At 45.6% G+C, this 15,299-nt stretch overlaps 1 protein-coding gene across 1 annotated transcript in view; it reads left to right on the top strand.

Annotated features, from left to right (window-relative positions):
• LOC144808031 (CD5 antigen-like) overlaps positions 1-15,299 on the top strand; it is a 240,732-nt gene that overhangs the window by 144,731 nt on the left and 80,702 nt on the right. The window contains exon 4 of the mRNA XM_078673593.1: positions 9,155-9,469. Within this exon, the coding sequence (XP_078529719.1) occupies positions 9,155-9,469 (315 nt within the window). The remainder of the gene's footprint in view (positions 1-9,154; positions 9,470-15,299) is intronic.

The following is a 15,299-nucleotide window of genomic DNA, read 5'->3' as shown; positions in this document are numbered from 1 at the left end:
TTACCGGCATTGCAGAATTACTGCTGGGGACAATGCCTGTGCTGTAGCAGGGTCACAGCAGAAACAAAAAGGATTCTGTTGAAGATGTTGTTGGTTTTCAATTTGAAAACAGTTCTGGTGTCAACTGCTATGCTGATGTAGTGGTTAATGTTTTGTTTTCTCTAGAAAATGTAAAAGAGGGGGAGGCAGTCCAAAGTTCCGTTAAAAGGGCAAAGGAAAGGATCGGTGGTTTGAACTATCAGTCAAAAAGGGGAGGGGGTGCAATAATTTTTCCTACCGGGTCACACTGTGCTTTCACCGGAAGTGAGGTCTGCAGGATGCTAGTAATTCAAAGTGAGGCTGGCGCCAGCATGGGAGCGCCGACGTCCCGCGGATACAGTTTCGTCACTCCACGGGCGATCATGGCAGTCATTCCCCATCGGGGGTCGGAGACTCCCGCGGCTCCTCTAGAATCTTCAAGGTCGTGGAGGACTACGGTGGTGGAGTCAACCAGTGACCGGGCCATTTCTTTATGCTGGGCCCGCTCTTGCCAGGTCGACCGCCATTTTGAGAGTTCGGCAGCTACCGGCGATCGCGGGGTCACATGAGCGGACGGGCTCCACCCTGCCGGGCGAGACGTTGCAGCATGGCCACAGTGGAAGAACCGTTTTCCGGGCGCCTGGAGCGCTGAGGGTGCAGCTGGGAAGTCTCTACCTGGGGAGGCGGGAGAGGCCTGTTCGCACCGTCTCTCCCTCCCAGTGCACCCCACGGCGTCTCGCTTGAGATTTGTTATGGCCGGACCAGGCGATGAGGACGAGGGGGGGGTCGGAGGCATGTGCAAGACATCCCCCCCCAGTGTTGTCGCAGCCATTATAAAAGAAAGAAGTGTCCCGTCCGTCTTCGGGCCGGGCTTCCGGTGGATGTCGGCCGGACGCCCCTGGCTCTGGCCCCATGAACGGGTTTCTTGGTTTATCGGCTGCAGCCGGATCCCGTCGGCCTCGGCCCCCCGACCATTGGTGGTCGGACCGGAAGAGCATGTGGCGGGACTACCTGCAACTCTCAAGGGCCACCGCGGCCGGACTGGGAGAGAGAGGGGAGGGTCGAGGAGACATTCCCCCCCCCTGCAACTGTTCAGCGTTGTAAAGGCAATCCCCTGGCCGGGTCCCGCTGGCCTCGGCCTCTCCTTCGGCTACACCCTACGTTAGGATCTCCTGGCCGAGGCGTGGCAGCAGGACCTGCCTTATATGGGCTGCTCCCGGCTGGGCGTAGCCGGAACCCTGCCCCACCTTGGAAGTTTCCAGAGTGGGGGTGGATGTTCTACTGACTTGCATTTTCCCTAGTCTATCGATTTTTTTTGGCGTGGCAGGCGGTGGGACAGCGAGGGGTGATTTGGTTTCTCTTACTGTTTTTCTGGTCTCTCACCACTGGCATATTTTAACGTTTTCTTGTTTCTAGGACATTAATAGGTTTTATCATTATGTTATGTTATCGTTTCTTTGTTCGTTGTTTAATAAAAGTTCATGTTCATCAGTGGCCTACTGATTTTCGTTTTCCTATTTTTTTCTTTCCAGGTTGTTTCATGGTAAAGTTTCTGTTAACAGGATACAGTGATCACTTCGTTATTATTGCATATGTCCTTTTCACTAGGGGTGCTCTCTGGTCGGGCCAGATGACGTATCTCTAGTAAATGGTCCGGGTGAAAAAGGTGCATCAATCAGTGGGGAGTAGATAGGCATGACAGATTACAACGGGGGAGAACGGTCCGCATTACGTACCCTTTCACTACTTGCAAAGATTTTCCTACGTTTATTTGCAAACAGGGAATACCTCCAAAAAGAACTAATTCCCAAACAGTCAATGTTCGGACAATCAATCAATCAATGAGGAATGAAATAGGTACGACGTGTTAAAGGCTTGCGTTACCTACCCTTCACTATCTGCAAAGGGAGATAGAATATTCCTATTTTTCCTCGTTTGCAGGTAGAGAAGATCCTTAAGAGAATTAACTTCGAACAATTCAATGCTCGATTGAAACAATCAACAAGGGGTACTGTGAACACAAATGAACGCCGCTTATATACATACGCATTGCTATTTTCAACAGGTTGTTCCTAATGTTTCTATTTTAGCGAGGTCAAAAGAGATCCCATTAGTGGCCTACTGATTTTGCTCGATTCCTTTTGTTTTTTTACACGATTTTTCGCTATCTGCAAAGACTAAACAGAGTATTGCGACTCTGTGCTTGTTTGTAAATAGAGAATGAACCAAAGAGAACAAACAATCAAATGGAGAGAGAAGCAGGCACGACGGATTACAAAGGGGGCAAAGGGCTGCGTTAACTACCCTTCACTATCTGCAAAGAGAGAGTACTCCTAATAGAAATGAGGGGTGGGGGGCAGCAATCAAAGCAGATCAGTGTGCATAAACACGAAAATGTTTTTACTTACCACGTACTTGACATTCGACAGCTTATGATATTTGCTATTAAAAAACCATTGAAATTCACTGAAAAAACCATAGGTTATAGACCATATATAGTTAGGAATTAGCATTTACAAAACCTTGAAAATTCACTGAAAAAACCATAGGTTATAGACCATATATAGTTAGGAATTAGCATTTACAAAACCTTGAAAATTCACTGAAAAAACCATAGGTTATAGACCATATATAGTTAGGAATTAGCATTTACAAAACCTTATTTTACTCACACAAAACCATTGAAATTCCATATATAGTTAGTTGCACTAACTATATATCGCGCACCCGCAATCCACTGCTGATGATGTCACATATTACATCATTCATGACATGGTCAGTGACATCACTGATGACATCACTGATGACATCTCAAATGACATCACTGATGACATCTCACTTGACATCAATGATCACATCACTGATGATATCATTCATGTGATAATACAATGCATCTCCTCACACTCTAATATAACCTCTATTACACCCAGTGTTAAATAGAGAGTATAATTTTTGAAACCATTGACACACCAATACTAGTTACTACATACGCACTCACTGATTCCTATGTCTACACACACATTCACTCATACAATCATTCATACATACAATCACTCATCTTTACAACACTATCATATGCACTCATACACCTATACAGACACTCACACTCTGCCACTCATCCATGGAGTTACTCACACACCTAGTCAGTCCTGAAAAGAATCAATCACACTTCCATTTTCTCATCTATACAGTTAAACACAGAACACCTTACATTTTTGAAACATATACTAACACATACTTACTCTCTTATAGAATCACTGATACAAGTACACATTGATCTGCACAGAGTCACACACCTCCCAGCCAGCCATACACACACTCAGTCTCCCATACAAATACTTGTGCAACCAATCAATAACCCATATAGCTACTTATATAGCTACTGATCAACACATGCAGCAGCTTGCACAACAACAGACATACTGATGCACACTTTCAGACAGTTTAGTCACTAACCCGTGCATTCAGTAAGACGCATTTAATCACTCACTCATACAGTCAATCACGCACCTACTAAAACCTTCATTCAGACACTTATACATCCACTCATTCTTCAATATGTAAAACATATTTAAACTTTACAGAAACACATAATCACTGGATGTTGTCATCAGTGATGTCATCAGTGATGTCACTGACCATGTCATGAATGATGTAATATGTGACATCATCAGCAGTGGATTGCGGGTGCGCGATATATAGTTAGTGCAACTAACTATATATGGAATTTCAATGGTTTTGTGTGAGTAAAATAAGGTTTTGTAAATGCTAATTCCTAACTATATATGGTCTATAACCTATGGTTTTTTCAGTGAATATATATATATATATATCATAGTTTGCTTTTGCTTGGATGGGGCATTGACAGCTCCCACCAAGCAAAAGCAAACACTCCGCTCCCAGCAAACGAAGCTGTAAATCCACCCCTGCTTGCTCGAGAGTTTTCATCACCTTCCCTGCCCACAGACTTGAGGGCAGGTAAAGACATGAAACTATTGCTCTTGCATGCAGGGAGCGGAATTTCCAGCAGCTCCCTGTGTGCAACAGCAATGCGGGCACCACAGGAGGCAGAGCCAGGCTGGGATTGCAAGTACCTTGAGGCCCCTCCCATAGTCCTCAAAATGCAAACTTGGTAGGAGATTTAGTGGGTGGTCTGTTCCTGGGGGTTGGAGTCACAGGGCCGAAATTGGGTCTCAGAGGGGGGCTTCACACAACACCCATTCACATGTGGCCAAGCACCAAGGGGTGGGGTTCCCGGGGCCGAAATTGGCCTTAGTCTTGTTGTCTTGTCGTCTTGTCTATAGGACGATTTATGTTATGACATACTTCTGGACAAAGCTGCACCAAGACCAATTACATTGTCCAAAAGTACACAAGGTTGCTGGTGACATTTCCTCACGCTCCATCACAAGGTAGTGTAGAATACGTATTAGACAGTCATCCAAGGAGTCAGCACTTAATAATAAACAAACAGAAAGTACTTCACTTTGAAAGATATTTTGTGCAAAACTGTGGACTCATGTTTGAGTCACAGCCTGGTGCAGTTTCTTTGTGGCCAAGTCACTCACATAGCCACTGACAGCCACACAGACACTGACACTGACTCATATACTCAGGCACTCACACAACCACTGACAGATCCACTCAGACACTGATACACTCTCTCACAGGCCTAATCAGCCACTCACACACCCACTCAGAGACCCACTCACACACCCACTCACATACCTACTCAAACACTCTTACACACACTCATAGATCCACTCAGACACACATACACCCACTCACAGAAATATTCAGATGCCCTCACACCCACTCAGGCACTCCTGCACCCATTCACCGAGTTATTCAGACTATTTCACAGTCACTCAGAGACCCATTCAGACAATCATGAACCCACTCACAAACCCACTCAGAGACTCATGCACCTACTCATTGACCTAGTCAGACACTCACACATTCACTCACAGACTGACTCACACACTCATGGAGGCACTCTCAAACCCACTCAAACACATTGACACCTACTCACGGACCCACCGAGACACTTATGCACCCATTCAGAAACTCACACACCCACTCACACAACCAGTGAGACACTTATGCAGCCACTCCCAGACACACTCACCCCTCAGCCAGGACACCCCACCTCGACCGATGCCAAATCTGTAGCCAAAGAACTACACCACTGGATCACCAACTGGCGGACCAGCTAGCATCCGTCCACACCACCAAAAGACAACACCCCCTGAAAGCCACCTCATTCCCCACCGACCTCCAAGAAGCCAGGCGCTCCTGCAGACATCTCAAGAAACAATGGCGAAACAGAAAAAACACAGAAGACCTGACCACCTACAAGAACGCAATGATAGGCTACCTCCAACCCATAAGATTCGCAAAGAAGACCTTCATCCGGAACAAAATCTTCCCCACCTCCAGCACACAGTGAAGCCACAGATGTCGCTCCCTCCCAAGACCTCTGCAACAAGCTCGGCTCCTACTTCCTCCTGAAAATCAAATCCCTCTATGACCACTTCAGTAAGCAGACTCCAGAAACCACCCTTTTCTCCAGTGATGACAACTGGCACACCATCACCGCCTGGAGCCTGGTCACCACCGAAGATACCACCGCCACCATGAAGAGCAGCCACTCAGAAGCCCCCACAGACCCTTGGCCTCCGCACATCTTCCATAGAGCAGCCGCCACCATTGACCCCCAGCTACGATGCACCATCCATGCCTTCTTACAGTCCGGCACCTTCCCAGGTGACTGGAAACATATAGAAGTCAGGCCTCTCCTCAAGAAACCCTCGGAAGACCGGATAGACCTGGGGAACTACTGATCGATCTCTCTCCTTCCCTTTGCGGCCAAAGTCATCGAGAAGATCGTCAACTTCTGGCTGATAAACTTCATTGAAGAGAACTCTATCCTTAACCCTTCCCAATCCAGATTCCGCAGCAACCACAGCATCGATACTGCCCTTCTCACCGCCAGTGAAAACTTCCGCACGCTCCACGACCAAGGCCACACCACAGCCCTCAACCTACTTGACGACTCTGCAGCTTTCAACACCGTCTCCCACTGCATCCTCGCAGTCAGACTCCACGACAGCCGGATACAGAGAACCAACCTCGATTGGCTCTGCTCCTTCGCAGACAGAACCCAAAGGATCAGACTCCTGCCTTTCCTCTCCAAACCCACTAAGGTCAACTGCGGAGTACCACAAGGATCATCACTCAGTCCCACGCTCTTTAACATCTGCATTGCCCCTCTCACCGCCATCGTCAGGCAGCATGGACTCAGCATTGTATCCTACGCGGATGACACCCAAATCATCGGCTCCATCACGAAGGACCCCAAAACCACCAATATCAGCTTCCAATAAGGAATGAAGGAAGTTGCAGCTTGGATGTGCAGCAGCTGTCTGAAACTCAACTCTGAGAAGACAGAAGTTCTAGTACTCGGACCCCAATCCGCTGCTTGGGACAACTCCTGGTGTCCCTCTGCACTCGGCACCCCCTACACCGACTGACCACGCTCGAAACAACGGCATCATACTAGACTCCTCCCTCCACATTACCTGGCAGATCAACACCATCTCCTACACCTGCTTCAACACTCTCTGCATCCTCTGCAATACTTTTACGTGGATCTCCTTTAATGCCAGAAAGACTGTTACCCACACACTCATAACTAGCAGATTTGACTACAGAAAAATCTGGAATCAACAAATCCCTGCTGGACAAACTCCAGAGCATCCAGAACACCGTAGCCAGACTCAACCTCAGAATCCCACGACATGAGCACATCACTAAACACCTGCAAGACTTCAAGAGGCTCTCCGTCAAGAAGAGAGTAACCTTCAAGCGACTCACCCACACGTACAAATCCCTCCACAACAGCGGACCCAAGTACCTAAATCAAAGAGTCTCCTTCTAAACACCCACAAGGAACCTCTGCTCCACCGACCTCACCCTGGCAGTAACCCTGCACATTCGCAGACTCAAAGCAGGTGGAAGAGCCTACTTCTACATCACAGCCAAAGCCTTGAACAAGCTTCCAGTCGGCATCGGACGCTCCCCTACTCTGCACACCTTCAGGAAGAGCCTCAACACCTGGCTCTTCGGCCGATTCAGGGCTACACCCCTAGTGCCTTGACACCCTCATGGGTGAGTAGTGCGCTTCAAACCTCCCTATCGATTGATTGACACTCACACACCCACTAACAGACCAACTCAGACAATGTCATCCCCAACGACAGACCCTTTGAGACAGTCATGCTCTCACTCACATATTCCTTCTCAAAGGTTACAAGTTACAGCTAGGATTTCTTTTTTTTTCAATCTTAAAATTCACTTAAACAATCAAATGTTACAGGACTCACATACCCACTCAAACATCCAGAAAACCAGTCACAGACAAGCAAGTTCTTACACAACCACTCACTCCTTCATATAGCCACTCACACAGCCATTCACTCACCCATAGAGTCACTGAGACACTTACTCACATACAATACACCCACTCATACAGCCATTTAGCCACTCAAACATACACATAGACACCCATACAGCCACACATATGTACTTACACACCCATAGAGCTACTCACAACCTCAAAACAATTCACACACCCATACAACCACAGAGACACCCACTCATACACCCATACAACCACTGACACAAACACTCATGCACCCACAGAGCTAGTTATAAATCTACTCACTCACCCATAGAGACACTCATGTACCCACTCATACACCCACTCAGCCACTAAGACACCCACTCAATACTGACACAGGCAGTCATGCTGGCACTCATATATTTATATATATATATATGGTACTATATCTTAGATACAGTACCACTCATTAGTAGTATAGCTAGTATACTAATCTAACTTTTGTAACAGTATATGTGTTTAACACTCAATCTCTTAAAAAACGTACACATTGATTTTATCCGTGATGTCATCAGTGATGTCTTTTGAGATGTTATGAGGTTTTTTATCTGTTTCCTAGCTAATATTTATAATTCATATATGTAATTTTATTGGTGACCACATTTATGAAATGTTACTCGTATTCAGGACACACACATTGTTACCACACATTAAACACATTGTTTCCATGCTTGCAGCAGAGTATTTTACTCAAATTGACGTCTCGTTTACATGGGGCAGTATAATGGTATAATCTTAAGTTTTACCTGAAATGTTCACATCACAAAATTCCTCAGATCATACCTAAAGGATTCTGGGATCCTCAGAGGCTAGCCACCATCACCTCCCCCAGACTCCTGAATAGCATTAGAATTAAAAAAAATACCTTTATTCTTACTCTACCTTCCCATGCACCTACAGTACACCCAGTGATAAAAAAACACACATTGTATGCTTTAGAACTTATAAATAAATACATCTGAATCTTGTCTTATAGAATTGTGTTGCATCCATACAGCAATAAGGCAGAAGTTAACGGTGAGTTGTGTGTCTCATGTATTTAATTGCTGATTGAGGGTGAATCATCACATTGAGAGTGTTCTGTTGATGATAAGTCTCATCTACACATAACAGGTGTCAAGGACTGAAGAACTCACATTCACCAAGGATTGAGTAAAGATTGAAAGACAAGATAGAGGCAGGACAGCAAACATTTACACTTGGGTAAAGCCTACTTGACTCCACATTCAAAGTCAATCAGGAAAGGTTTATTATCATGGCCATATGGACATATTTTAGAACCCCACAGTTGAGATGTCTTAGAAGTGTGACGGTCTAAAGGGAATAATCGCTGACCAACTACCAATGTACTTGTTGTATTACTGTGGCCACCGTGGTAAAAAGCTAATGAGTGGAGCTGTGTCCAAAGAGGAGCCCAATGTATCGATCATGGACTCTACTCCCAGGCCTTAGATCCCATTGGCCTATTACATTCATGTGGGAAGGAGTAGTGGGAGATGCTGTCAACACATCGGCTGAGAGACTGGAAAAAGAACGTTCACATGTTTGACGGATGTATTCCACAGCACGTCATTTGTCACCGAATATTACCTTATTATTGATCAAAAAGACGTTATATTTTCTTAGTTCCTTTTGTTTGCATTCCTTTCCAATGCCTTTTTCATCTCTTCCCAGGTCCTGATCAGATCCGGTTAGTGAACGGCCCCTCTCTCTGTGCTGGGAGAGTGGAGGTCAGGCACAATGGGGTGTGGGGTAAAGTCTGTGATGACGCCTGGGATCAGAAGGACGCGTCTGTGGTCTGCAGACAGCTTAGATGTGGAGCTGGACAAAGCTATCAGTATAATTCATCATTCGGGATCAGCCCTTTGCCAGTTCTGATGAGTAATGTCCAATGCCAAGGAGATGAGCATGCCCTGTGGAAATGTGCACAGCGAGGCTGGAATTTTAATACCTGTCCAACAGGGAGGAATGCTGGATTGACCTGTGCAGGTAAGAAGTGTAAGCTGAGTGTAAAACAAGCTTCATTGCATTCGGAAGACATTATTCACTTATGTCAAAATACAAAAGTGACCTCTGGTGGTAAGCATTTTATCAGGTGAGTCTAGATGAACCATTAAGACCCTTCATGAAATATTTTCAAGCAGATAACTATGCACTCTGGAGCCAAAGATGAACCTGCAAACCCCCTTCCTGCCTGTGTGCTTGCTCCTGCTCTCTGTATCTTCCCAACTGTTATGACTCCTTCACAAGTCAATCCCTGCTCTGTGTCAAGCCACCTAGAATCAGACATTATGACTTTTCTTGCCTGAGTCTAGTTTGCACCATCCACTGAGGCGTTTTTTAATTTTAAGCACTTAGCAATGATCCTAAGACTTAGCGACAATATCCACTACCCTACACTCTAGTCTTCCCCATCAAGTTCAAGTTCAAGTTAGAAATTTGTATAGCGCGCTACTCACCCAGAGGGTCTCAAGGCGCTTAAGGGAGAGGGGTTTGCTACTGATCGAACAGCCAGGTTTTGAGTTGCTTTCTGAAGGAGAGGTGGTTCTGTGTAAGGCGGAGGTGGGTGGGCAGGGAGTTCCAGGTCTTGGCCGCTAAGTAGGAGAAGGATTTTCCTCCCATGGTGGCTCTTCGGATGCGTGGAATGGCGGCGAGGGATTGGTTGGACGATCGTAGTTGGCGGGTGGGGGTGTAGAAGGTCAGGCGAGTGTTGAGGTATTTGGGTCCTAGGTCGTGGAGGGCTTTGTGTGCGTGGGTGAGGAGACGGAACGTGATTCTTTTGTTGACGGGGAGCCAGTGCAGGTCTCTTAGGTGACCGGATATGTGGTTGTGGCGAGGTATATCTAGGATGAGCCCAGCGGAGGCGTTCTGAATGCGTTGAAGTCTTTTCTGCAGTTTGGCTGTGGTTCCGGCATAGAGGGTGTTTCTGTAGTCTAGTCGGCTGGTGACGAGTGCTTGGGTGACCGACTTCCTTGTTTCGGTGGGGATCCATCGGAAGATCTTACGGAGCATGCGCAGGATGTTGAAGCATGATGATGAGACGGCATTGACCTGTCTGGTCATTGAGAGGGAGGAGTCTAGTATGAAACCCAGGTTGTGAGCATGGTTAGTTGGTTTGGGTGCGTTGCCTAGGGCCGGGGACCACCATGAGTCGTCCCAGGCAGAGGGGGATGATCCTAGGATGAGGACTTCCGTCTTGTCAGAGTTCAGTTTTAGTCACAGTCCCCCTCCATTCTTCCCACCCTCCCTCCTTCCCTCTGTCCTTCCATCCCGCCTTCCCTCTGACACTCTGTTCTTCCCTTCATCCTTACCTGTGTCCAGCCCTCCCATCCCTATCATTTCCACTCCTTTCCTCCGTCCTTCCCACCTTTCCTCCATTTTTCCCTCCATCCTTCCCACGGCCCTTCCTGACTTCCATTCCCCTTCCCTCCGCACTTCCCTCCCTTTGACCATCCATCCATCCATCCCACCCACCCTCCATCCCTCCTTCCATTCTTCCCTCCACCTTTCTCTCCCTCCATCCAGCCTTCCCTCCACACTACCCTCCCTCTTCACTTCCTTCCTACCCTCTCTTTGTCCTTCCCTCCATCCTTTACTCAGCACTTCCCTCAATCCACACTTCCCTCCTTCCTACCCTTCATCCCTCCCTGCATCCTTCCCTCTGCCCTTTCCTCCTTCCTACCCTCCATCCCTCTCTTCATCCTTCCCTCTACCCTTCCCTCCCTCCATCCCGCCTTCTCTCTGCACTCCCCTCCCTCCATACTTCCCTTCTTCCCATCCTCCATCCCTCCTTCCTTCCTTCCCTCTGCCCTTCCCTCCCTCCATCCTGCCTTCCCTCTGCACTCCCCTCCCTCCATACTTACCTCCTTCCCAACCTCCATCCTTCCTTCCTCCCCTCTGCCCTTCCCTAGACATAACATGCTAAACACAGCTGCAATGCTGGAGACTTGTGCTTTGATATTACGGGGATGCATGTTGTTTTAACACACACTTGGAGAGAGACTTTCCATGGAGAAGAGCTACACTGTTCCTATGATGTAAGCCTTACATACAGGATTTAAGGTATGGGATCTTCTTTTATATAAATAAACGTCTTCTAGCCAAGTGTAGGGTGGTTAGACCTCAAAGTTTTTATTCCATTTTCTTTATGAAATGACTTCCCCCTTTGTATTATATGGAATTGTAACAATGCTAACCATTCTTAGTTTATGTAATTTGCTGCTGGTAGTGGCTCGTATACTGTATTGTAGAACACAATAGTTAAAATAAACATTTTGAACTATTACAGTGACTCTGCCTATTCTCACTGTGGACAAGTACGAGTGAGTGGGCGAAAGAGTATGTCTTGCTACAACGATTCCTGAGAGAGTCATGTTCTGGGTTGTCTAATCATTTGTAGCTTGGTGATTTTTGGAGGAGAACAAATTAGACACTATAGCAAGTCGATTTTGGGTACTAAGGTGATAGGTTGGTACACCCCTTCACACCGAGGTCCTGTCTTCCTGCGCATAGTTTTGTGTAGGTGCAGAATCCCTGCAACAGTCTCTCTTTGATATTATTCTGCTATGTGACTATTTAAAACTGACACTTCTGCACTTCTGCACGATCTAATGGTGTTGGAGCTCTCGCTCCGTCCTCCGTCTTGCCATAGTGTGAACACGAGCCAATGATATTGTAGCCCTTTAAGTGCTCAACGGTTACATTCTACAACAAAACATTCATTTTGCCCCTGATCCTGCTTCAGTTAAGGTTTATTATACCCCTTCTTTGTTGCTTCCTCCCGCTCCCGCCTGTCGTTACTTGCCCATCTCTTTAACCCCTCACGCGCAGCTTCTCTAGCTCGACCTGTCACCCATTCAACTCTTCATACCCGGACAACGTCGGGACGGGCTGCTTGTATATATATATACGAACAGGGTAACGGACGCTGCCACGTACCGGAATGTGGCATGGTCCCTGTCAGCCTCGAAAACCACTACGGCCCCTCGTGGCGGGATGCCTGGCTTTCACCTTGTGGATACCCTGCTGGGGTATCTCACAGGGGAATACCAGGACGGGTTCCCTAAGCAAGCGCCTTGATACCTTCGGGTGATACGTGCGCTATATAAGTCGCAATACAAAATAGGACTGAGAAGGGGTAACACTGTACAGGATAGACTTTGCTTCCTGGGAGACAGCATGAAAAATTGTGACGGACTGCCACCACTAACTGGGGATTATCATTGAGACCAATGTGAAAGAAAACACGGATTCCAGCATGCACCAAGAACTGAAAATCTAAAACGTACCACCAGAGGGCTGCAAAACAATCAAATATACGAACATTTCCGTGGACTCGCATTTGGTTCCGGTGGCCGGGCTTACCTTTGAAAAAGTGCACTGGATGCATGAAACGCGTCAGGACTGCCCGTAGCTGCTCATTAAAAATGGTTTGAAACCACAGTGTCACGAGCGCGGCTCATTCCTTTCTGCAAGGCAAGGGAAGGTATTGTATTCATATATATATATATTCACTGAAAAAACCATAGGTTATAGACCATATATAGTTAGGAATTAGCATTTACAAAACCTTGAAAATTCACTGAAAAAACCATAGGTTATAGACCATATATAGTTAGGAATTAGCATTTAAAAAACCTTATTTTACTCACACAAAACCATTGAAATTCCATATATAGTTAGTTGCACTAACTATATATCGCGCACCTGCAATCCACTGCTGATCATGTCACATATTACATCATTCATGACATGGTCAGTGACATCACTGATGACATCACTGATGACATCTCAAATGACATCACTGATGACATCACTGATGACAACATCCAGTGACTGTATGTTTCTGTAAAGTTAAAATATATCTTACATATTGAAGAATGAGTGGATGTATAAGTGTCTGGATGAAGGATTTAGTAGGTGCGTGACTGACTGTATGAGTGAGTGATTAAATGTGTCTCACTGAATGCATGGGTTAGTGACTAAACTGTCTTAATTTGTGCATCATTATGTCTGTTGTTCTGTAAACTGCTGCATGTGTTGATCATTAGCTATACAAGAGGCTATATGTGTTATTAATTGCTTGCCCAAGTATTTCTATGGGAGATTGAGTTTGTGTGGGGGTGGCTGGAAGGTGTGTGACTCTATGCATAGATGTGTGAACAGTTTATTCACTAGGTGTATGAGTTCAAGAGTGCATGTGGAAACAGCTACATGGGCAGTTGACTGTGTGCATGAGTGTATTGATGAGTGAATGGATATCTCAATGCTACATGTCATAGTAAGTACATATGTAAAACACAGTACATGTGAGAGTTGGCATATATAAATAACTGTGCATGAGAGCCACCGAATGAGTGAGTGGTTGTATCGATCATTGTGAACTTGTATCAGGGATTGTATAAGAGAGTAAATATGTGTTAGTATATGTTTCAATAAGTAAGGTGTGTTTAACTGTATAGTTGAAGAAATGGAGATGAGATTGTTTCTTTGCATGACTGACTGGGTGTGTGAGTAACTCCATGGATGAGTGGAAGTGTGTGAGTGTCTGTATACACTGAGTGTATCTAAGGTTATATTAGAGTCTGAAGAGGTTTATCGTATTAGCACAAGAATGATGTCAAATGAGATGTCATCAGTGATGTCATCAGTGATGTCATTTGAGATGTCATCAGTGATGTCACTGACCATGTCATGAATGATGTAATATGTGACATGATCAGCAGTGGATTGCAGGTGCGCGATATATAGTTAGTGCAACTAACTATATATGGAATTTCAATGGTTTTGTGTGAGTAAAATAAGGTTTTTTAAATGCTAATTCCTAACTATATATGGTCTATAACCTATGGTTTTTTCAGTGAATTTTCAAGGTTTTGTAAATGCTAATTCCTAACTATATATGGTCTATAACCTATGGTTTTTTCAGTGAATTTCAATGGTTTTTTAATAGCAAATATCATAAGCTGTCGAATGTCAAGTACGTGGTAAGTGAAAACATTTTCGTGTTTATGCACACTGATCTGCTTTGAATGGTGCCCCCCCCCCTCATTTCTATTAGGAGTACTCTCTCTTTGCAGATAGTGAAAGGTAGTTAACGCAGGTCTTTGCCCCCATTGTAATCCGTCGTGCCTGCTTCTCTCTCCATTTGATTGATTGTTATCCAAGTATTTACTGTTTTAGAATTAGTTCTCTTTGGTTCATTCTCTATTTACAAACAAACACAGAGTCGCAATACTCTGTTTAGTCTTTGCAGATAACGAAAAATCGTGTAAAAAAAAAAAGAAAAGGAATCGAGCAAAATCAGTAGGCCACTAATGGGATCTCTTTTTGACCTCGCTAAAATAGAAACATTAGGAACAACCCCTCATGACAAATACAAAACTAGTGAGATGAACTGAACTCCACACAATGATGGCTGCAAAACAGCTCGGCTCCGCCACCCACCCCGCCCAAAATAACGATAAAGAACGGCTGCCATGATTGGTTGCGGAATGACCACGACGGAGCTACGAAATGGTGCTGCTCTCATGCTAACCCCAGCTTCAGTCTGAAACATCCAGAAACACTGTAGACTACCAATTCGATCAGTTCCGGTAGCGCCCCAATGTAACCCGGTAGAGAAGAACTAGCTCTCCCCTCTTTGACTGATGGTTCTTGTTGCCTGTCCCTTCTGTTGTCATTTAACAGAACTATTTAGCCTGCTGAAAGGGGTTGTGTTCCGACCGCTGGTTGGTGGAGACATTTTGACTATATTCAGTACCTGCGTTGTCGCGTAATGCGTCATATGACGCGCCGCGTTAGCGCATCCGGAAGTCAT

This window comes from Lissotriton helveticus, chromosome 1_2 (genome assembly GCF_964261635.1).
Source record: "Lissotriton helveticus chromosome 1_2, aLisHel1.1, whole genome shotgun sequence".
Classification (NCBI taxonomy): domain Eukaryota; kingdom Metazoa; phylum Chordata; class Amphibia; order Caudata; family Salamandridae; genus Lissotriton; species Lissotriton helveticus.
The sequence above is the reverse complement of the archived record's forward strand: the minus strand, read 5'-3'. Positions and strand labels throughout refer to the sequence as shown.